The sequence below is a fragment of the Neovison vison genome, chromosome 4 (genome assembly GCF_020171115.1).
Source record: "Neovison vison isolate M4711 chromosome 4, ASM_NN_V1, whole genome shotgun sequence".
Taxonomy (NCBI): domain Eukaryota; kingdom Metazoa; phylum Chordata; class Mammalia; order Carnivora; family Mustelidae; genus Neogale; species Neogale vison.
In genome coordinates, this window is record NC_058094.1 from 211,593,177 (window position 1) to 211,608,550 (window position 15,374).

At 42.4% G+C, this 15,374-nt stretch overlaps 1 protein-coding gene across 3 annotated transcripts in view; it reads right to left on the reverse strand.

Annotated features, from left to right (window-relative positions):
* Window positions 1-1,269: 1,269 nt before the first annotated feature.
* CHCHD3 (coiled-coil-helix-coiled-coil-helix domain containing 3) overlaps window positions 1,270-15,374 on the reverse strand; it is a 278,293-nt gene continuing 264,188 nt past the window's right edge. For 2 of the 3 annotated variants that reach the window (XM_044246586.1, XM_044246584.1), the window contains 2 exons: window positions 13,042-13,177; window positions 1,270-2,013 (listed from right to left, as the gene is read on the reverse strand). In XM_044246586.1, the coding sequence (XP_044102521.1) occupies window positions 1,990-2,013; window positions 13,042-13,177 (160 nt within the window). In that variant the 3' untranslated portion in view covers window positions 1,270-1,989. Of the gene's footprint in view, window positions 2,014-4,514; window positions 4,582-13,041; window positions 13,178-15,374 lie in introns of all 3 variants that reach the window. The other variant, XM_044246585.1, reaches the window with a different exon arrangement.

Genomic DNA, 15,374 nt, shown 5'->3' on the forward strand with positions numbered 1-15,374 from the left:
TATTTCTGCCAGGCAGTTACCTGGATGCATTCCTGACAGTGGCCAAATGTGCAGCTCAAGTTACCTTCCTCCTTCATTCCCACTGCAGTGAGCTCAGCTTATTTTGCACCATTAAAAAACAAAGATAAAAACAAAAAAAAAACCCCTTCAGGAAACAGTAATCACAGAGCCTCTTGGTTAATTACAGAAGGAGAGTTGCCGAGGTCACTCAGAATCAACATCAGGTCTACACATGTGTCCAGAACGGTCCAGGAAGATGCCATTCGAATGGAGCCAACTCGGGAATTAGGAGGAATTAAGAAGCCACACTTACATATACAGGGGTTGGTTGAAATTTCCAAGCACAAATTCATCCTGATTCCTCTAAAGTAAAAGGGGAAGTGTGGGCAAGGTGGACAGTTTTTCCATGACCCCAACTCCAAATACCAGTCTATGGGATGATCACACGAACCAACGACAACATATACTGGGCCCGACTGAATGGATGTGGAAAGCATTTTGACTTTTCACCAGAAACCTACGGCAGGTTCTTCAATTTTTCATCAACTGACGGTTGAAGAATCAGTCTAGTTCAGTATAGTGACTAGATCTTAGTCCCAAAGTTGGTAAGAAGCAGAACACAAACTGAATACAGATACTCCTTATTCCAGAGGTTGTATTCTTAATCATTTTACTAAATTCTCTTTCTCTCTCTCAGTCAAGATAAAAGTGGCATAAAACTTTTACATAACAAAAGATATTTAGAGGACATCACAGAGCACTGGCATTTTCTTCTCCATGTATATCTCAGAAAGAACTTTCCATTCATCTTCAGTGTGAATGCTAACTTCCAACTTACCAAACCCAGGGTTGAAGCACCAATCCTCTGGTAGAAAAACAAGTTATAATCAAGAAAATTCAGTGAAACTGGAAAGAGGAAAATCTGCAAGAGTTGATTTTTTTTTTTTTTTTAACATTTTCATAGTTTTGCAGGGTCACATATTCCTAACCAAGCTTATCTAATCTAGTTCTTGCCCCAGGCAGGGTGACTTAAGTCATCCCAAAGACAGGAAGGTTCATGCAATTTGTAAAGATCTTTCTGAATCCTACCTAGCTGAGAGGCAAGTTGTAAGCATCTCATGTCTGTCTGAGGCTCTGCGAAGTGCTTTGGAGCTTTTTAGTGGAAAGGTACGGCACAGATGCAAATTAATAACAATATAAATCAACTCAATTCCCACATGCATAACCATCTAATCCAACGAAAGGAATACACGAGGCCCCAGGCTGCAATGCCAGTCTTCTTCGGAAAATATATTTATTATTGATAGTGAGTGCAGTAAAGATGTCAGTATTCATGATCGAGAAGAGGTTGTATAAGCCAAGGTTGCCTTTATGTTGATAAAAAATGCCTTATTTCACTTGTAATCATAAACATTATTCCAGTAAAAGAGGTACATTTTTTCTCTCCTTTTTGTCTTACTTATATGATCACCATAATAAGTTAAAATGAAGTAGCTCTTATGTAGTCAGGGGAGAAAAGAAAAAAGTGAAAATCAACACACCAGAGCCCAGAAGACTGCACTGAGCCCTGCTGGGCTGAAATGGGAGGTTTGGTGCCCTCTCCCCAACCCCGTTCCAATTACCTTAGCCCCCATGCCAACCCCCAACCCCAGCTCTGCTGGAATGAAGATTCACCCAACCCTGGAGCTTGGTGAGAAGAGAAAGTTGAATAGAAAGTCAGATAGGTGGAGAGGGCTGCCTTTCTCTTTTAATCATCGTGAACAGGGCTGACTAACACTGCAGTGTGTCCTTGCTGGCTGATACCTGATCTAGGCCTTGGCTTTTCAAACTGCAGCTGATCAAACTGGGATACGCTTCGGCTGCATCTGCTCTTTGGTGCTTCTCTTTAATCGTCTTCTCCTTAAATGGGTTACTTTCTTACTAGGAAAAAAAAAATGTTCCGCCTCTGGAATTAACGTTGAGGAGTTCTGCTTCTTCTAAAAGTTGACTTTATCCTCCTTTTTCAAGCATGCTCTGCAAGAGAAAAAGAAAACATGAGATTTACCAGCAGAAGGAGGGATCCCCAAAACGGCAATAACTATTTAGTACTATTTATGTTACTTTTCCAAGATCTGCTCAAAAACACATAAAAGCTACATGCTTCTTGGTCTCAAAATATTATTACCTTTAATGAACACCATTGCTTAATCATGCATAATCTCTAAATGACCCCACCCCCACCCCTGCCACCATTACCAAGCTGAACTCAAGAGTGAGCACAGCCCGGATCATAGCGGGGTGTGGACAGGTGTGCTGTCTCACTACTAGGGGCATTTGGAAAAGTGTGTTAGTATTTCTGGTGGCCACAGGGACTGGGTGAATCTCCTGCAAGGCAGGAGGGGTGGGGGTGACGGGTGGAGGGTGGTGGGTCGGCGGGAGTAAAGGTTAAACCCCCAAGACTCCGAGAGGGCAAGAATCTCTCCCAGAGACCTCTGCCCACTCCAGGCAGAACACAGACGTTCGTGAGCCTGTAACGCCGGACGGAGCTACAAAGCTAAGTATCTATTCTGAAATTGCGAAAATGGTCCCTACATCCTATTTAGTTCTTTATTTTTGTGACCGGGGGAAGCGGGTGGTAAATAGGAAGAGCTCTCAACCATCAGGTTAAAACTCTGTAACTAGCCGGGGCAGTGGATATACTCTTTCCATTCTCAGTAATCTTTGAAAAAAAGACAAAAGTGATGCTTTTCCCTTTAGTTTTGAAATTATCCAGGAAGAGGAGACTAGGCTGCCTGCAGTTCACCTGTTCACACCTTCTTCCTTACAGACCTTCCAGCCACTCACATACCCAGCTCTTAACTGAGCTCCTACTAGGTAAGCTCTGCACGGAGGGAAGTGCTTTGGGGGAAACCAATACACAAGCCCGTGGAAAATTAAGGCATAATATAATGTAGTAATTCGCTATTTAAAAAAATATACTTGCTAAATATATGCTAAAATTAATCTTACTGAATAAATAACATACACACCTAGTATAAAATTCAAGATAAACAAAAGAATACGGAGGAAAAAGTAATTTTTTTCCTCGCACCTGTTTCCTAGGTTCTTGGGTATCCTTGCAGAGAAGGTAATAAATAGTTCAAAAGAGGGGTGGTTCTAACTCGTTCAGAGGAACAGAACTCTCTAGAACTGGAGTGGTCAGAGGAGGCTTCTAAAAGGACCTTTCAGACCGTTTTTCTGAGTCTTTCAGACAGAAGGAAGGCCCAGGAGCGGGCTGGGGAGGGGTGAGGGCAGGAAGCAGCCACAAGGATTCAGAGGTAGGAGCAAGCCCAGTATGTAAGGAGGGCGGAGGAGAAACACCAGCCTAGCCAGAGGAAAGGGTGTACACCAAGGATCTAAAGAGCGCCCAACTTAAGGGGGTAGAGAAGAATAAATGAAACAAGATGGCATTGGGAGGGAGACAAACCATAAGTGACTCTTAATCTCACAAAACAAACTGAGGGTTGCTGGGGGGAGGGGGGTTGGGGGAAGGGGGGTGGGGTTATGGACATTGGGGAGGGTATGTGCTATGGTGAGAGCTATGAAGTGTGTAAACCGGGCGATTCACAGACCTGTACCCCTGGGGATAAAAATATATTATATGTTTATAAAAAATAAAATAAAATAAAATAAAATAAAGAGCGCCCAAAAAGGGCCCAGAGTAAAAGCCCATTGGCTTTCTGGAAAAAAAAAAAAAACAAACCTGTTGGCCTCTGGAAAAAACCTGGGAATCCAACATATGTCTTCAAATAGGAAAAAATCATTTAGGAGGGTTACTCTGACCTCCCTGGCATAACGGGTCCAACAGAGTCTGGAGGCAAGAAGACCAGGGCAGAGGCAGATTAGGAATTAAGGGTGGAACGAGAAATAGAGCCATAAAAGACATAGCTAGAAAAACAGAAGTGGTGAGACTTAAGGTATGGTGATCCTCAGTGAAAGGGAGAACAATGGTGGTGTCCCTGAGAGAAAGAGAAAACTCAGGGGGAGGAGCCAGCCTGGGAATGAGGGAAAGGATTTAAATTGGGGGTTTCTAAGAAATGCCAGGTGGAAATGTCTAGAAGGAAGTTACAGCCTTGGGAAGAGATGTCAACATTTAGAGATAAAGATTTAAAGCCAAAGAAGAAGAAAAATGTTCAAAATAGAACAGAAAGACTGGAATGACAACTAAGAGAGCATGTTGGGTTACAAAAGCATAGGACAGGTAGATTATCCTAACTTAGCCATGATTATAGGCTATGTCCATAGGGCACAAAAGACCAGATACAAAAGCAGGCCAACTAGTTTAGAGAGAACACATACAGAAATGGTCACAAAAGATGATAATTAGAAAAGCCAGGTGCATCTAGAGAAAACAGGAAAGACAAAGCAGATAGAGCAGAAGACTTTGCTCAGCAGAACTGTCTTACAGAACAAACACCACGATATGAGACTACTCTCTAAACCATCATCCACATATGCTCTGTATTTGTTGGAAAAAATAAAAATTGAGCACCTACGATGCAAGAGTCAGATCAGACCATGTCCCAGTATCATAGTCTCTCATTTATCCTCTTGTGGCTTGATCTGTGTGAGACAACAACCGTGGGTCCAATTATTTGGACAGGAAATGATGAAGTCCAGATATACAGATAATCTTACCACAACATTATATGTTAACACAAAATAGAATCAGTATAAAGTAGATTTATACTCAGCCCATCTAAAGGCGTTCAGTTATTAAAGAAAATCATAACCTTACGAGTGACGCCACTTTGCATTTTGAGAGTTAGATACCCACTACTTTCTCCAACATACCAATGGGAACTTTAAGCTATTGTCTACCTGGTCAAGATTACAGGGCTGTGCCTCATTTTATAGTTTAGGTCCTACGGTTATGACAGCTATGTGACAATGTGTAATTCTTTTCAAATGGTGCAAAATAATCTGTAGTGACCACAATATAATTAAAGCAATAAAGTGTTTTTTGAGAGTCCAGGGAATCTTTTTACTATTCTTCTTTCTGTAATATATAAGGTTATTTCCCAGCCAGATCATATAATGTTAAGAATACCAGACTCTCTTTAATCTTCCAGAGAGACAAGCTAGGCCCTGGCCAGTCTGAAGATCCGTGGGCCAGTCTAACGAAAAGACTAACAGGACACTTTTTGAGCAAATATAAAATACAGAGAAGTCACTGCATTCACAGAACAGCCTGCTACATGTATTAAAATTCTGATTTTCAGAGATAGCACAACAGCTCGGCTAATGCACGGGTGGCTCCTTGAAGACACAGAAAAGAGGGAAGGCTTCAGGGCAGCCTGTCTATACCCTTGTTGTAAACTGCACTCCACTGCCACCAAAGGGTGGCGGAGGTGATACAGATCCTCCTCACTTCCGTCAAAGACATTAATAAATACAATATCAAGTTGAACCCCCCCCCCCAAAAGACTGGCAAGACACTCTGTTCTTACTATTCTAACTATGCAATAAAACATGCTTAAAACCCAGGCCCACTGACCTCTGACTGGAGGGATCCTGTGGCCTGGAAAGGTCTGTGTCATTTAGTGTCACCTTATAGGTGCTTCTCCTACAGTCTCTGTATAGGTTCTGTAAGTAGCTGCTTTTGGGCTGAATTTCAACACCGCATAAATTTAACACTGCATAAATTAACATAGGAAATTCCCCGAAGAATCAGGGAGAAGATTTGCAAGTTATAAAAAATTGCTTCCTTCATTTAAGGAACTGCTAACACTTAATCTTAATGTGGAGAAAGAAATTCCTTGCATTTGCTCATCATTCACATATAGGGGCCTGCAGAAACCCCTTTTATGAACAGCTGGGTAAATTACCAAAAGGAGAGCACGGCTCAGGCATCGGCACTGCTCCCTCCTCCAGTCTCTCTGATTCCGGCCACCGAGGAAGGAACAACTGGCGGCTCACACCGTCAGAGCAGGGCCTCTGGAGACCACAGATTGCCTGCCATTTCCATTTATTAAGATGATCTTCACTGTTTTCCTCAAATATTTTTGTTACACAGTAATCTCATCAACTCATTTTTGAATTATGGCTTTCTTGAAGTAGTTGACTCTGATAGCCACAAGTCAGCTACTAGATGTCTCAATGTCTTTAATATATACATATAGTGTATATATATATAGTGTGTGTATATATATATATGTAAAGATACTATTCAGAGTGCTTGTTTCTGAGCTCCTCCAGCATCTTGCCAAGATCTCAAAAGCCCCAATAAAGCTGAGTATGTAAGCAGGAGGATTTATGGGGAAGAACTGAAATGGGAATATGTCTGGGTACACCTGAGTTTTTCCCAAGGAGGGACATGAAAAGTAGGGAGAGTAGAAGACAAGGGAGTGATGAAGACACAATGAGGAGACGGTAAGACAGAAGCAAAAGTAACCAATCAATTCAATTTAAGAGGAGCACAAAGAGAGCTTGGCCTGTGCACCAAGCACTACACCAGACCACCTGAAAATCTGATTAGCTGACTTCCCGTGTCCTCACTCGGGCTCTCCCTGGCCAGCCAGGGCTGTTCTAAATTTGCCCTGCTTAATGCCTGGACCTGGTTTCATACCTTCCCTGACAAATGCTCTGTGTAATATTCAAATTAAGTTACAAGTAATTAACTGTTTACACAACTTGCTGCATTAGCAGACCAAACACAAACACTGCAGCTCTAACTCTTGAAGGATAAGCACTAGAAAAGAAATGCCTATTAAGAAGAAGGAGTCTATTACCATCGTAATATTTCTTCTATTAAACACGAATTTTAAAAAAAAGAGAAAATGTCATAGAGCGACTAAAATGGTTTTGAGGATTCCCTGTGACAGAAGAGAATGATAATGCACATAAAGTTTGGAATTCGGTTTGCTTTGATGGGACTCCAAGTCCAAAGGGCCACCCTACCGAAGGACGGGAAATCTGTGGCCCACCCATGTGTTATCCAGAGTATGAGCAGCCCAGCTGGGCCATTAATAAACGTCATTAAGTGATGAGAATAAAGAAGCCTCTGAACACAACAAAAACAAGCTCCCACAGGTCTTCCCAGAATATTAACCATCTTGATTTATCTCTGTGCTCCCTGAAGGTGGACGTCTGTGGACATCAGAAGCAAATGCGTAAAGAGGGGGCCCCCGGGGTGGGTGTGTGGAAGCAGGGTGACTGGAGCAGCAGAGCCAAGGGGGGGTTAGTGCCGATGGTGAGCCGGCCAGGGGACCGTGCTACCTTGGTTCAGTGCCTCCTTCCTCCCTCCTGGCCATGAAAACCAGATGTGGCTCCTCACCCAAGGGTACCAAGTTTCAAAGGAGGCAGCAGGAGGGGAAGAAAATACTTCTTTCTGAGGGGCTCCCACTCTCTGTCCAAGACCTCTTCCGATTGTTCCTGAGGCTGAACTAGGAACTAGTTCCCAGGGTGGGTCTGACGAGACCTCTGCCGGATGGCTCAGGCCCGAGAAGCAGTGACAGGTACTGGCAGGTTCCCAACTCCCGAAAGAGGGAAAACACAGACTTAGCAGGGCCTCTGAAAGATCGAAGACCTCTAATCCAGATTAGGCCAATGGGCTCTAGAGTATGTCTGTCAAACTCTTGTGCACAGTTACTTGGCGAATTCGCTAAAAGTTCAGATGTCCAGGTCCAATCTCAGACCTTCTGAACCATAATATCCAGGGATGTGTTGCATTTTAAATATCCTCCTCGGCTGATTCTGATGTCTCCCCAACCTGGAGACCTGATATTACAGAAAACAGCACACTGGGTTTGGCGCCAGGAATGGGCTATTCTGGTCTGGACTCTGTCCCGTAATTTGTGAGTGCAAATACTTCCAGGTGAGAAGATGGGGTTAGTTCACATGACCTCTGAGGTCTGTCTAGCTCTTAACAGCCCATGACTCTACTCAATCATTTGGACGTAATTATAATTCATCTGAAAACAATGATAAAATACAACTTGCTTTGGCTCTGGGTTTTTCTTTCAAGAACGTTGATTTCGAAAGCAACAGAGAATCCTACGCTTTTAGACCTTCTTCATGCTCAGAAAACAGGGAGTTATTTGAGCTAGTCTAACACATACCCAGGTCACAGGGGAGTTACAAAGCACTGTCCTTAAGAAGGCTTATGCTTCCTGCCATGGGAAATGCTTCCATATGCCCTGATCTCAATTCAGGATTTCTATTTTGGGAGATAACCCAAGGACTGGAAGTGTCATTTCCATTTTGGAAAGGAAGAACTGGGTGCACTAGCATTGGGCTGAAGTAACTTCGTATTAAGATCTAGCCTCATTTACTGGGGTCTTGACCTCATGCTCTCCACTACCATGGGGTGCCTTTTTGATCTCCCCAATGATACCAGCAGGAAGCATAGGCCTAAGGTAGGCCCTACCTCGCTTACAAGATGTCCTCATTTCCAGCCTTCCTGCAGTTGATCTGCTTACTTGGCCGCCGACCCACTGCCCATTTGTTGATTTAAACTTCTGCATTGGTTCATCTTCTCCTGTCTGGCCTCCACCATCTGACTCCAGGCTGCACACCAATTTCTGCCCTTTGGCATCTCCTGGGCCTGGTCCTTATTTTAGTTCCAGGCTTTCCTTGGCTCTTCTGACCTGGCTTCCTGCTCTGTCTCCACACTCCCTTACCACTCACGATCCACGTGGATAGGTGAAAGCCACTGCAGAGCAGGGGAGCCTAGGGCTGGCTAGAGGTAGGCAGCCTACATTTTCTGGTGGAGTGTATTAGCTGGCAGGCTACGTTTGCCAGGCGATGCTGAGACAGCTTTTTCCAGTACACTGCCTTTGGAGAAACTGTTTTTACCCCCTCCTAGTTCATTCTGCCACTTTGGCTTCCCTGGGGCTGTCAGGAGCATCAGCTTCAAGGAAAGACTATATAGCTGTCGGAGACCAGGCAACATGCAGGAAAATCAGAAGTACACATTTAAGGCCGACAGAAAAATCTAAGAGGCAGAGGCACAAGGGCTGGAGGTCCCCAAGGCAGGGTGCTGCCTATACTAAACAGACACGTCTCTTGACTGAAATGCGCTCCTGGACGTGTGTTCCTGTGCACACAAACTCTTGCTCTCCATGCATGTTAGTAGAATTAATCCCACATCATCACAGCTGGAAGGCCGTCAAAGATCACCTAGTTCAAAGCCATAATTCAGCAAAGAAGAAACCGAAGCCTAGGTCACCATGACTAGCCTGGAATGTTACCTACAGTACTTCCCATAAACTCTACCTTCCAGGGGACACAGAATGTTTGCCCAGAGTCCAGCCAGCTTCTGTATCATTCTGTCAGCAGCAGGCTTGGGGAACGAGCTGGAACGCTTCGAACCACCCCCTAAGCATGTGACTCCCCCCAACAGCCCCACCCCACCCCAAGCAGCCAGATGTTGCAAGAAAGTATCAGAGCAGTGGGGGTGTCCAGGGAAACGGAGCAATACAGATCCGAGAGGGGACCTTTCTCTATCCTCTCCCCACCGTCTGATGAAAGAAAACTTGGGTACCTTTTTGGTCCACTAGCAGCAAATATCCCAAGCTTCCCATTTCTTTCCCACCTTCTGTGGTCCCCCCTAAGGCAGGTGAACCAAGACTGAATAGGAATCAGGTTATCAGGGTAAGAACAGGTAATTCAATCGTGGGGAGTTTATAGAAAGCCAAGAAGGAAAGCAGATAGGAGAAATAAAAGACACAGCCTATCAATCGATGTCCTGTTCCACTTTTGAAAGCCGTACCTCATATAGCTAGCCAATAGTTTTTAAGTCTCAGAAACAATAATTACAGCAATTTATTATCTCTTTGCCCTTATGAAGAACATATAACTTAATATACTGGAAGTAACAGCCAAAATGTCTCACATCAACCCAGGAGGAATTGTATAAGAATAGCTGAAGGGAAACTGATGTGGGTAAATGGATGGAGAAAGGAAAAACAGAGCTAAGGAATATCCGGATATTTTCTGATCAGTAAAATGTATTAGTCTATAGAACGTGCCTCAGGGGAATTGGTGAAAGCCCAATCTTGTGAATTAGTTAAAAGTGGAGTGGATTTGGTCCTTGGAATTATTCCAAGGGGAAAACTCTTGCACTGTGCCGGAAATGGGCAATATGACCTAATGGGTTGTTGCCATGCTGACTATTTTCTACATTAGCATGTCTGGGTGGTTCTTTGGATTTAACAAGGGAACACAGAAGGGGAGCTGACCCGTCAGGATCACTATATTGCAGAAGACCCTTCTGGCAAGGAATGGAATCGGGGGTCACAAGGTTAGAAAACTTCACACTGAGAAACAGAGAAATGTGGTATGAGAAGAAAGTGCTCAGGAAATGCTGGTATCAAGCCCCTGTGGCCATTTTGCTGTGGCCTTAAAACAGGGCACCTTGGGGCACCTGGGTGGCTCAGTGGTTAAAGCCTCTGCCTTCGGCTCACGTCATGATCCCAGGGTCCTGGGGTCGAGCCCCACATCGGGCTCTCTGCTAAGTAGGGAGCCTGCCTCCTCCTCCTCCTCTCTCTCTCTCTGCCTGCCTCTCTGCCTACTTGTGATCTGTCTGTCAAATAAATAAATAAAAATCTAAAAAAACAAAAACAAAACAAAACAAAACAAAAACAGGGCACCTTTTTGCTGGGGGGGCACCTTTTTGCTGGGCTGCACCTTTGTCCATGGTCCATGGCCCACCTATCTGTTACCTTCAGTCTCCAATACTTCATTTGATATTCATATTTTTCTCTTCACTTCATCAACATCGTTGACATTTTCTCTCAATACCTTATTTCTGGATTAGTGGATAATGGTTGTCCCTTCTCACATCCAACTCAAAAACCAAACACCATTTTTCATTGTTTTTGTTTTTATGGTAAGGTGTATCTTGGTTTAGTTGTTACATTTACAGTCATGACTTTTCCTGGGTTTCAAGTCTCTCAACTATAAAACCGTGAGAATAAAACCGTCTCTATTTACATCTCAGGTTGTCATAAAAACAAGCAAGAGAATGGATGTGAAATCACCTGGAAATCTAAAGTACTATAGAAATATAAGGTATCATTGCTTCTTGTTTTCTTGCCCTTTATAATGTTGCCCATCTTAGGATAATAATACTTTGTGGACAGCTATCTTTGTATTTTTACCTGGTGTTATATGCTCCCTGAATATAAGAGTTGTGAAAACAATAGATACCTCAAAGCACACTTGCTGGAAAGGACATTAAATTATGTTGCAGAGTGGGGGAAGGGATCTCTTTTGGACTCACTAGAAATAACTTGGTGCTTCTAGATGATCTGTTTAGTGGTTTCAACATGAAATAACACAACGGAAGAAAGAGGAAAAAAATAAGATTTACTGAATACTTTATATAAATGTAATCCCCATAACAGTGGGGATAATATCACCCCAATTCACAGCCAAGAAAAATCAATGCCCAAGGTCACAGAGTTGGTAAAAGACAAAGCTTTAATACAAACCCAGATCTGCCCAATGTGAACTCCCTACAGCACTGTGTGGCATATATGTTGTCACAAAGTAAGTTTGTTTTATTCTATAAATATATGCCATTGATCCCAAGAGGCAAGGTGCAAACAATTCAACACAACCCAGATAGGCAGGGGGGAGTCGAAACTCCATGCACCCTCACAGGTACCACTTTGGTAATGTTACAAATCACACCCTGCAAACAGGCATGTTAGTCAGATGCTAGCGAAGAAACATACACTTTGTCACAGCCGTTCTTTGCACTAACTACTACCCCCACCTTCATGTGGCACTAATATCAAGTTAGGAAAATCCATGGGTCAACCTGCAGGTCCCAGGCGCTTCAGTTAGTATTACTATTAAAGGTTGGGGCTTGTTAAGAGCATATAAGAAACTGTCTTTGACAAATAAAATGTAGTAACTTAACATTAGCAACATTACTTCTAACAAAGACCTTTAAAGAAAAGAATCCCGGGCATGCTACTAGAAGTTACACAGTTGGAGCTACAAGCAAGGAACAGAAGCCTCAAGTCACTAGGCTTTTAAGGAAAATACAGGCTTTTAAATAAATCTTGATTCTATTTTTTTCTACTAATACTGATGTTACTTTCCGGCTATCCAGACAATACCAACCCTCCCATAAATATCAGAAATTTACAGAGTGTTAGACATTTACACTAAGTGGTTTTATTGTAACTACAGCCAACTAGACTGCAGAAAGGCATGCTGTGTAACTCAAACACTAGATTTAGTTGGGTCAGAAGGTCAACTGTAGGGAGTTTGTGAGCAGAAAGAATCAAGGTTTCTAATAATTTCTGTCTGTCAGAACAACGTACATCCAACTGTTAAATCAGTTAAATGATAGGCAATTACGTGACCTGCCAGAATTGATAATTTGCTTCAGAGTTTAACATTAGCTTTCTAAAACACATGAATTACAGAAAACACATGTCCTGTGAACACTGAATTATTCTGGAATGGAGGGGGCGGGTCAAAAGAAGAGTATGGCTGAGGTACATAAAAGTGATGGAAAGTGTTGCCTAAATCCCATCTCTGACCTCCCTTTCCCTGCCCAGTCTGCTGGGCTCTCCCAACCGGTAGAAGATTGAATGGTGCTTGAAAGGTGGCTTCTTGTTTTAGTTTTTTGTCTTTTGTGTTCCTAAACCAGGCTCTCTGCATGACTACTTGCTGCTTATAGACCCAAAGATGCTGGCCCCTTACCTTGCATCCTTTCTTTTTGCTGGCTTTGAGTACTGGCCCAGAAATCCGGGGCAATGACCTTGAGGTCACAGTTATTATAAAGGACAAAGGCTCAAAGCAACTGGATAAAATATTGTTTTAGCAGGAATCTTCTTTCCTACAAGTGAATGAGCTAAACATAAGGTGAATATGGGTTCTTTCCACAACCGCCAAGATGGAAGTCGATTACTAACTAATGGACTCGTTATGGCAATTCCTGATGACAACGACAATTTTGGTTTATAAAGCTCTTCCATACACATTAACCTATTCAGTCCTTATCACTATGATGCTGGGCTCACTTCCTTCTGGTGCCCCATTTAACCTGGCCGGCACACCCACCTGTTTGGCCTGATTGACACAGCGCATGTACTGGTCAGCCAGAGCGGAGCAGCTGAGGGTCTGCTGGGTGTTCTGGCGGTAACACTGGAGAATTTTGGCCTGCAGATCAGCACAGACAGGATGAAATTCATACCGCCTGAAAACAAGAACAGGAACCAGTGAGACAAACGGTCTTCGATCAGAATGAAGATTAAGGCTATAGAGTATATGAAACATTAAATAAGATGCATATGTTACAAGTGCAGGAAGAAAATTTCTAAAAATGATTTCTATGACATTAGTTCCAGTAATCAATACACCATGAACCTCTCCCGACACTGTAACATTCCCAACCAAACCTATACCTCGATCAGCTGAATGGTGCCAATACTCTTCAGCCCAGTCAGCCAAATCAGAAACCTGAGAGCCCTAACTTCTCCCTTCCATGCCCATATCCAGCCGGTCGCAAAGTTCGAGATAATACGTCTGGTCCTCTTTCTCTATATTCACTATCATGACATTAATTAAAAATCACTTGTATTCTGGAATTAGCCAATGCCCTCTAAACTAATCTGTCTCTTAGCTTTTACCCCTCTCCTCCTGCCTACCAGAAGGTTCTTGCTAACACATATGTGTAACTGAGACCATATCTCTCTCTACTACTTTCTAAATAAAATGCAAGGTCAACAGGCAAGCCCTTCTGGATCAGGTTTCCATCTGCTCTTTAGCCTTCATTCCCCGCATGACTGTGGCCTGACCAAACCACTTTCAGGGTTTGATCCACACATGTCCCTTCATGTCTTTGTTCATGCTGCTCTTGATCTTGGACATGCTCTGCACCCAGACTCCCACCCATTCCTATATATCTGGAAAGTAACTACTCGTCTTTCAATATTTGGGTTAAGTACTGAAGTGTGTAACCTTCTCTACACAGCTTCACTAGCTGTCCATTGAGGGTTGAGTCTACTACTCCCTTTTTGATGACCCCAATGACCCTGGATTAGCGTCTTCTACCACTTTTTTCACCTTCCACTTAATACTGACTACACCATAGTCTGGTGTAATTTACTAGCTTATACCTACTAGGAGGCAAATGCCAAGAAGTAAGGACTGTCTTATCTTCTTTGTGACCTCACCTATGGATATGGATACCTCTTATAGAAGTCATGCAATAAACTACTGAGAATACAAATGGGTGGAGAAAAAACATTTTTAAATTTTCTGGGCTAAAATTTCACTAATTATACTTACAAATCTCAGATTTTAGTTAGATTTGCTTTCAGTGAATATGCAGTACCAAACATAAATGTCTCTGAAAATCTTAAAATACATACTTGAAAAATGATAACAAAATCAACCAAATGAATTATACCAATGAAAAGGAAATATTCTTATTAAGATGGTAGAGGAACTTGAATTATAAGGACTAAAAATACATGGAAAAATACATAATATTATCACTTTTAATCTAGGAATTCATATTTTTTTCAAATTAGTTTTGTTTAGTACAAAAGGCTTCCAGTCTTTCGTATCAGTTCTTTTTTTGCAATTTAAATTTTTTTATTTCTATCGTAATCTTGAAATAGCATTATTTTATATTAAATGGGTTCTTAAAAAAACCTCTGGAGAATACAGGGGGAATATTTCTCATCAATAAGGAAAACCCCTGGGTGACGATTTGTCTCATTACTTTTATCCAACATACTAAACTAATATATATTTTGCTAGAACAGAAAACTGAAATGCAAACCATGTTACTGGTCCCTGAGGGAATTTACTTCTTCCTACCATCTGAGGAAAGCAGACATACAGGGGAAAAAAAAAAATAATCCCACAAATTTTACACAACACTGCTTTTACTTTTTCATTCATTACCTTACTGCTCTGCCAAATACGTGAGAACAGAATTTATATCCAAATCCCTGGAGTTTCCATTCTCTCTAAGATTTCAAAGTTTGTATGTCTATGAATTCTTTTTGGACATGGATTTCCCTAATCCCCTACCATGAACATCAGCATCTGAAGGGAGTCGGCTGTGCTTCGGAACGCAGAAGCACAGACACCACAAACTGACTGGTTATAGCAAGACACATCTGGATAAATATTGAATAAAATATAATTAAGCATTAGGTCAACTGAATCCAGAAAATACATGACTAACACCTAAGATTGTTCATGGGAAAACAGGGTTATGTTCTTTCCTAGGGCTGAGGACCATGATTCTTCTATCATATCTTAGGTTTAAAGGCAAAGGGAGGAGGATGGGGAAGGAAGATGAGAACAATCCCCACCTTCTCTTCAAATCTTCCCCATTAACATGCAAGAAAAGATTGTTAAGAATTGAGCTTCCACAT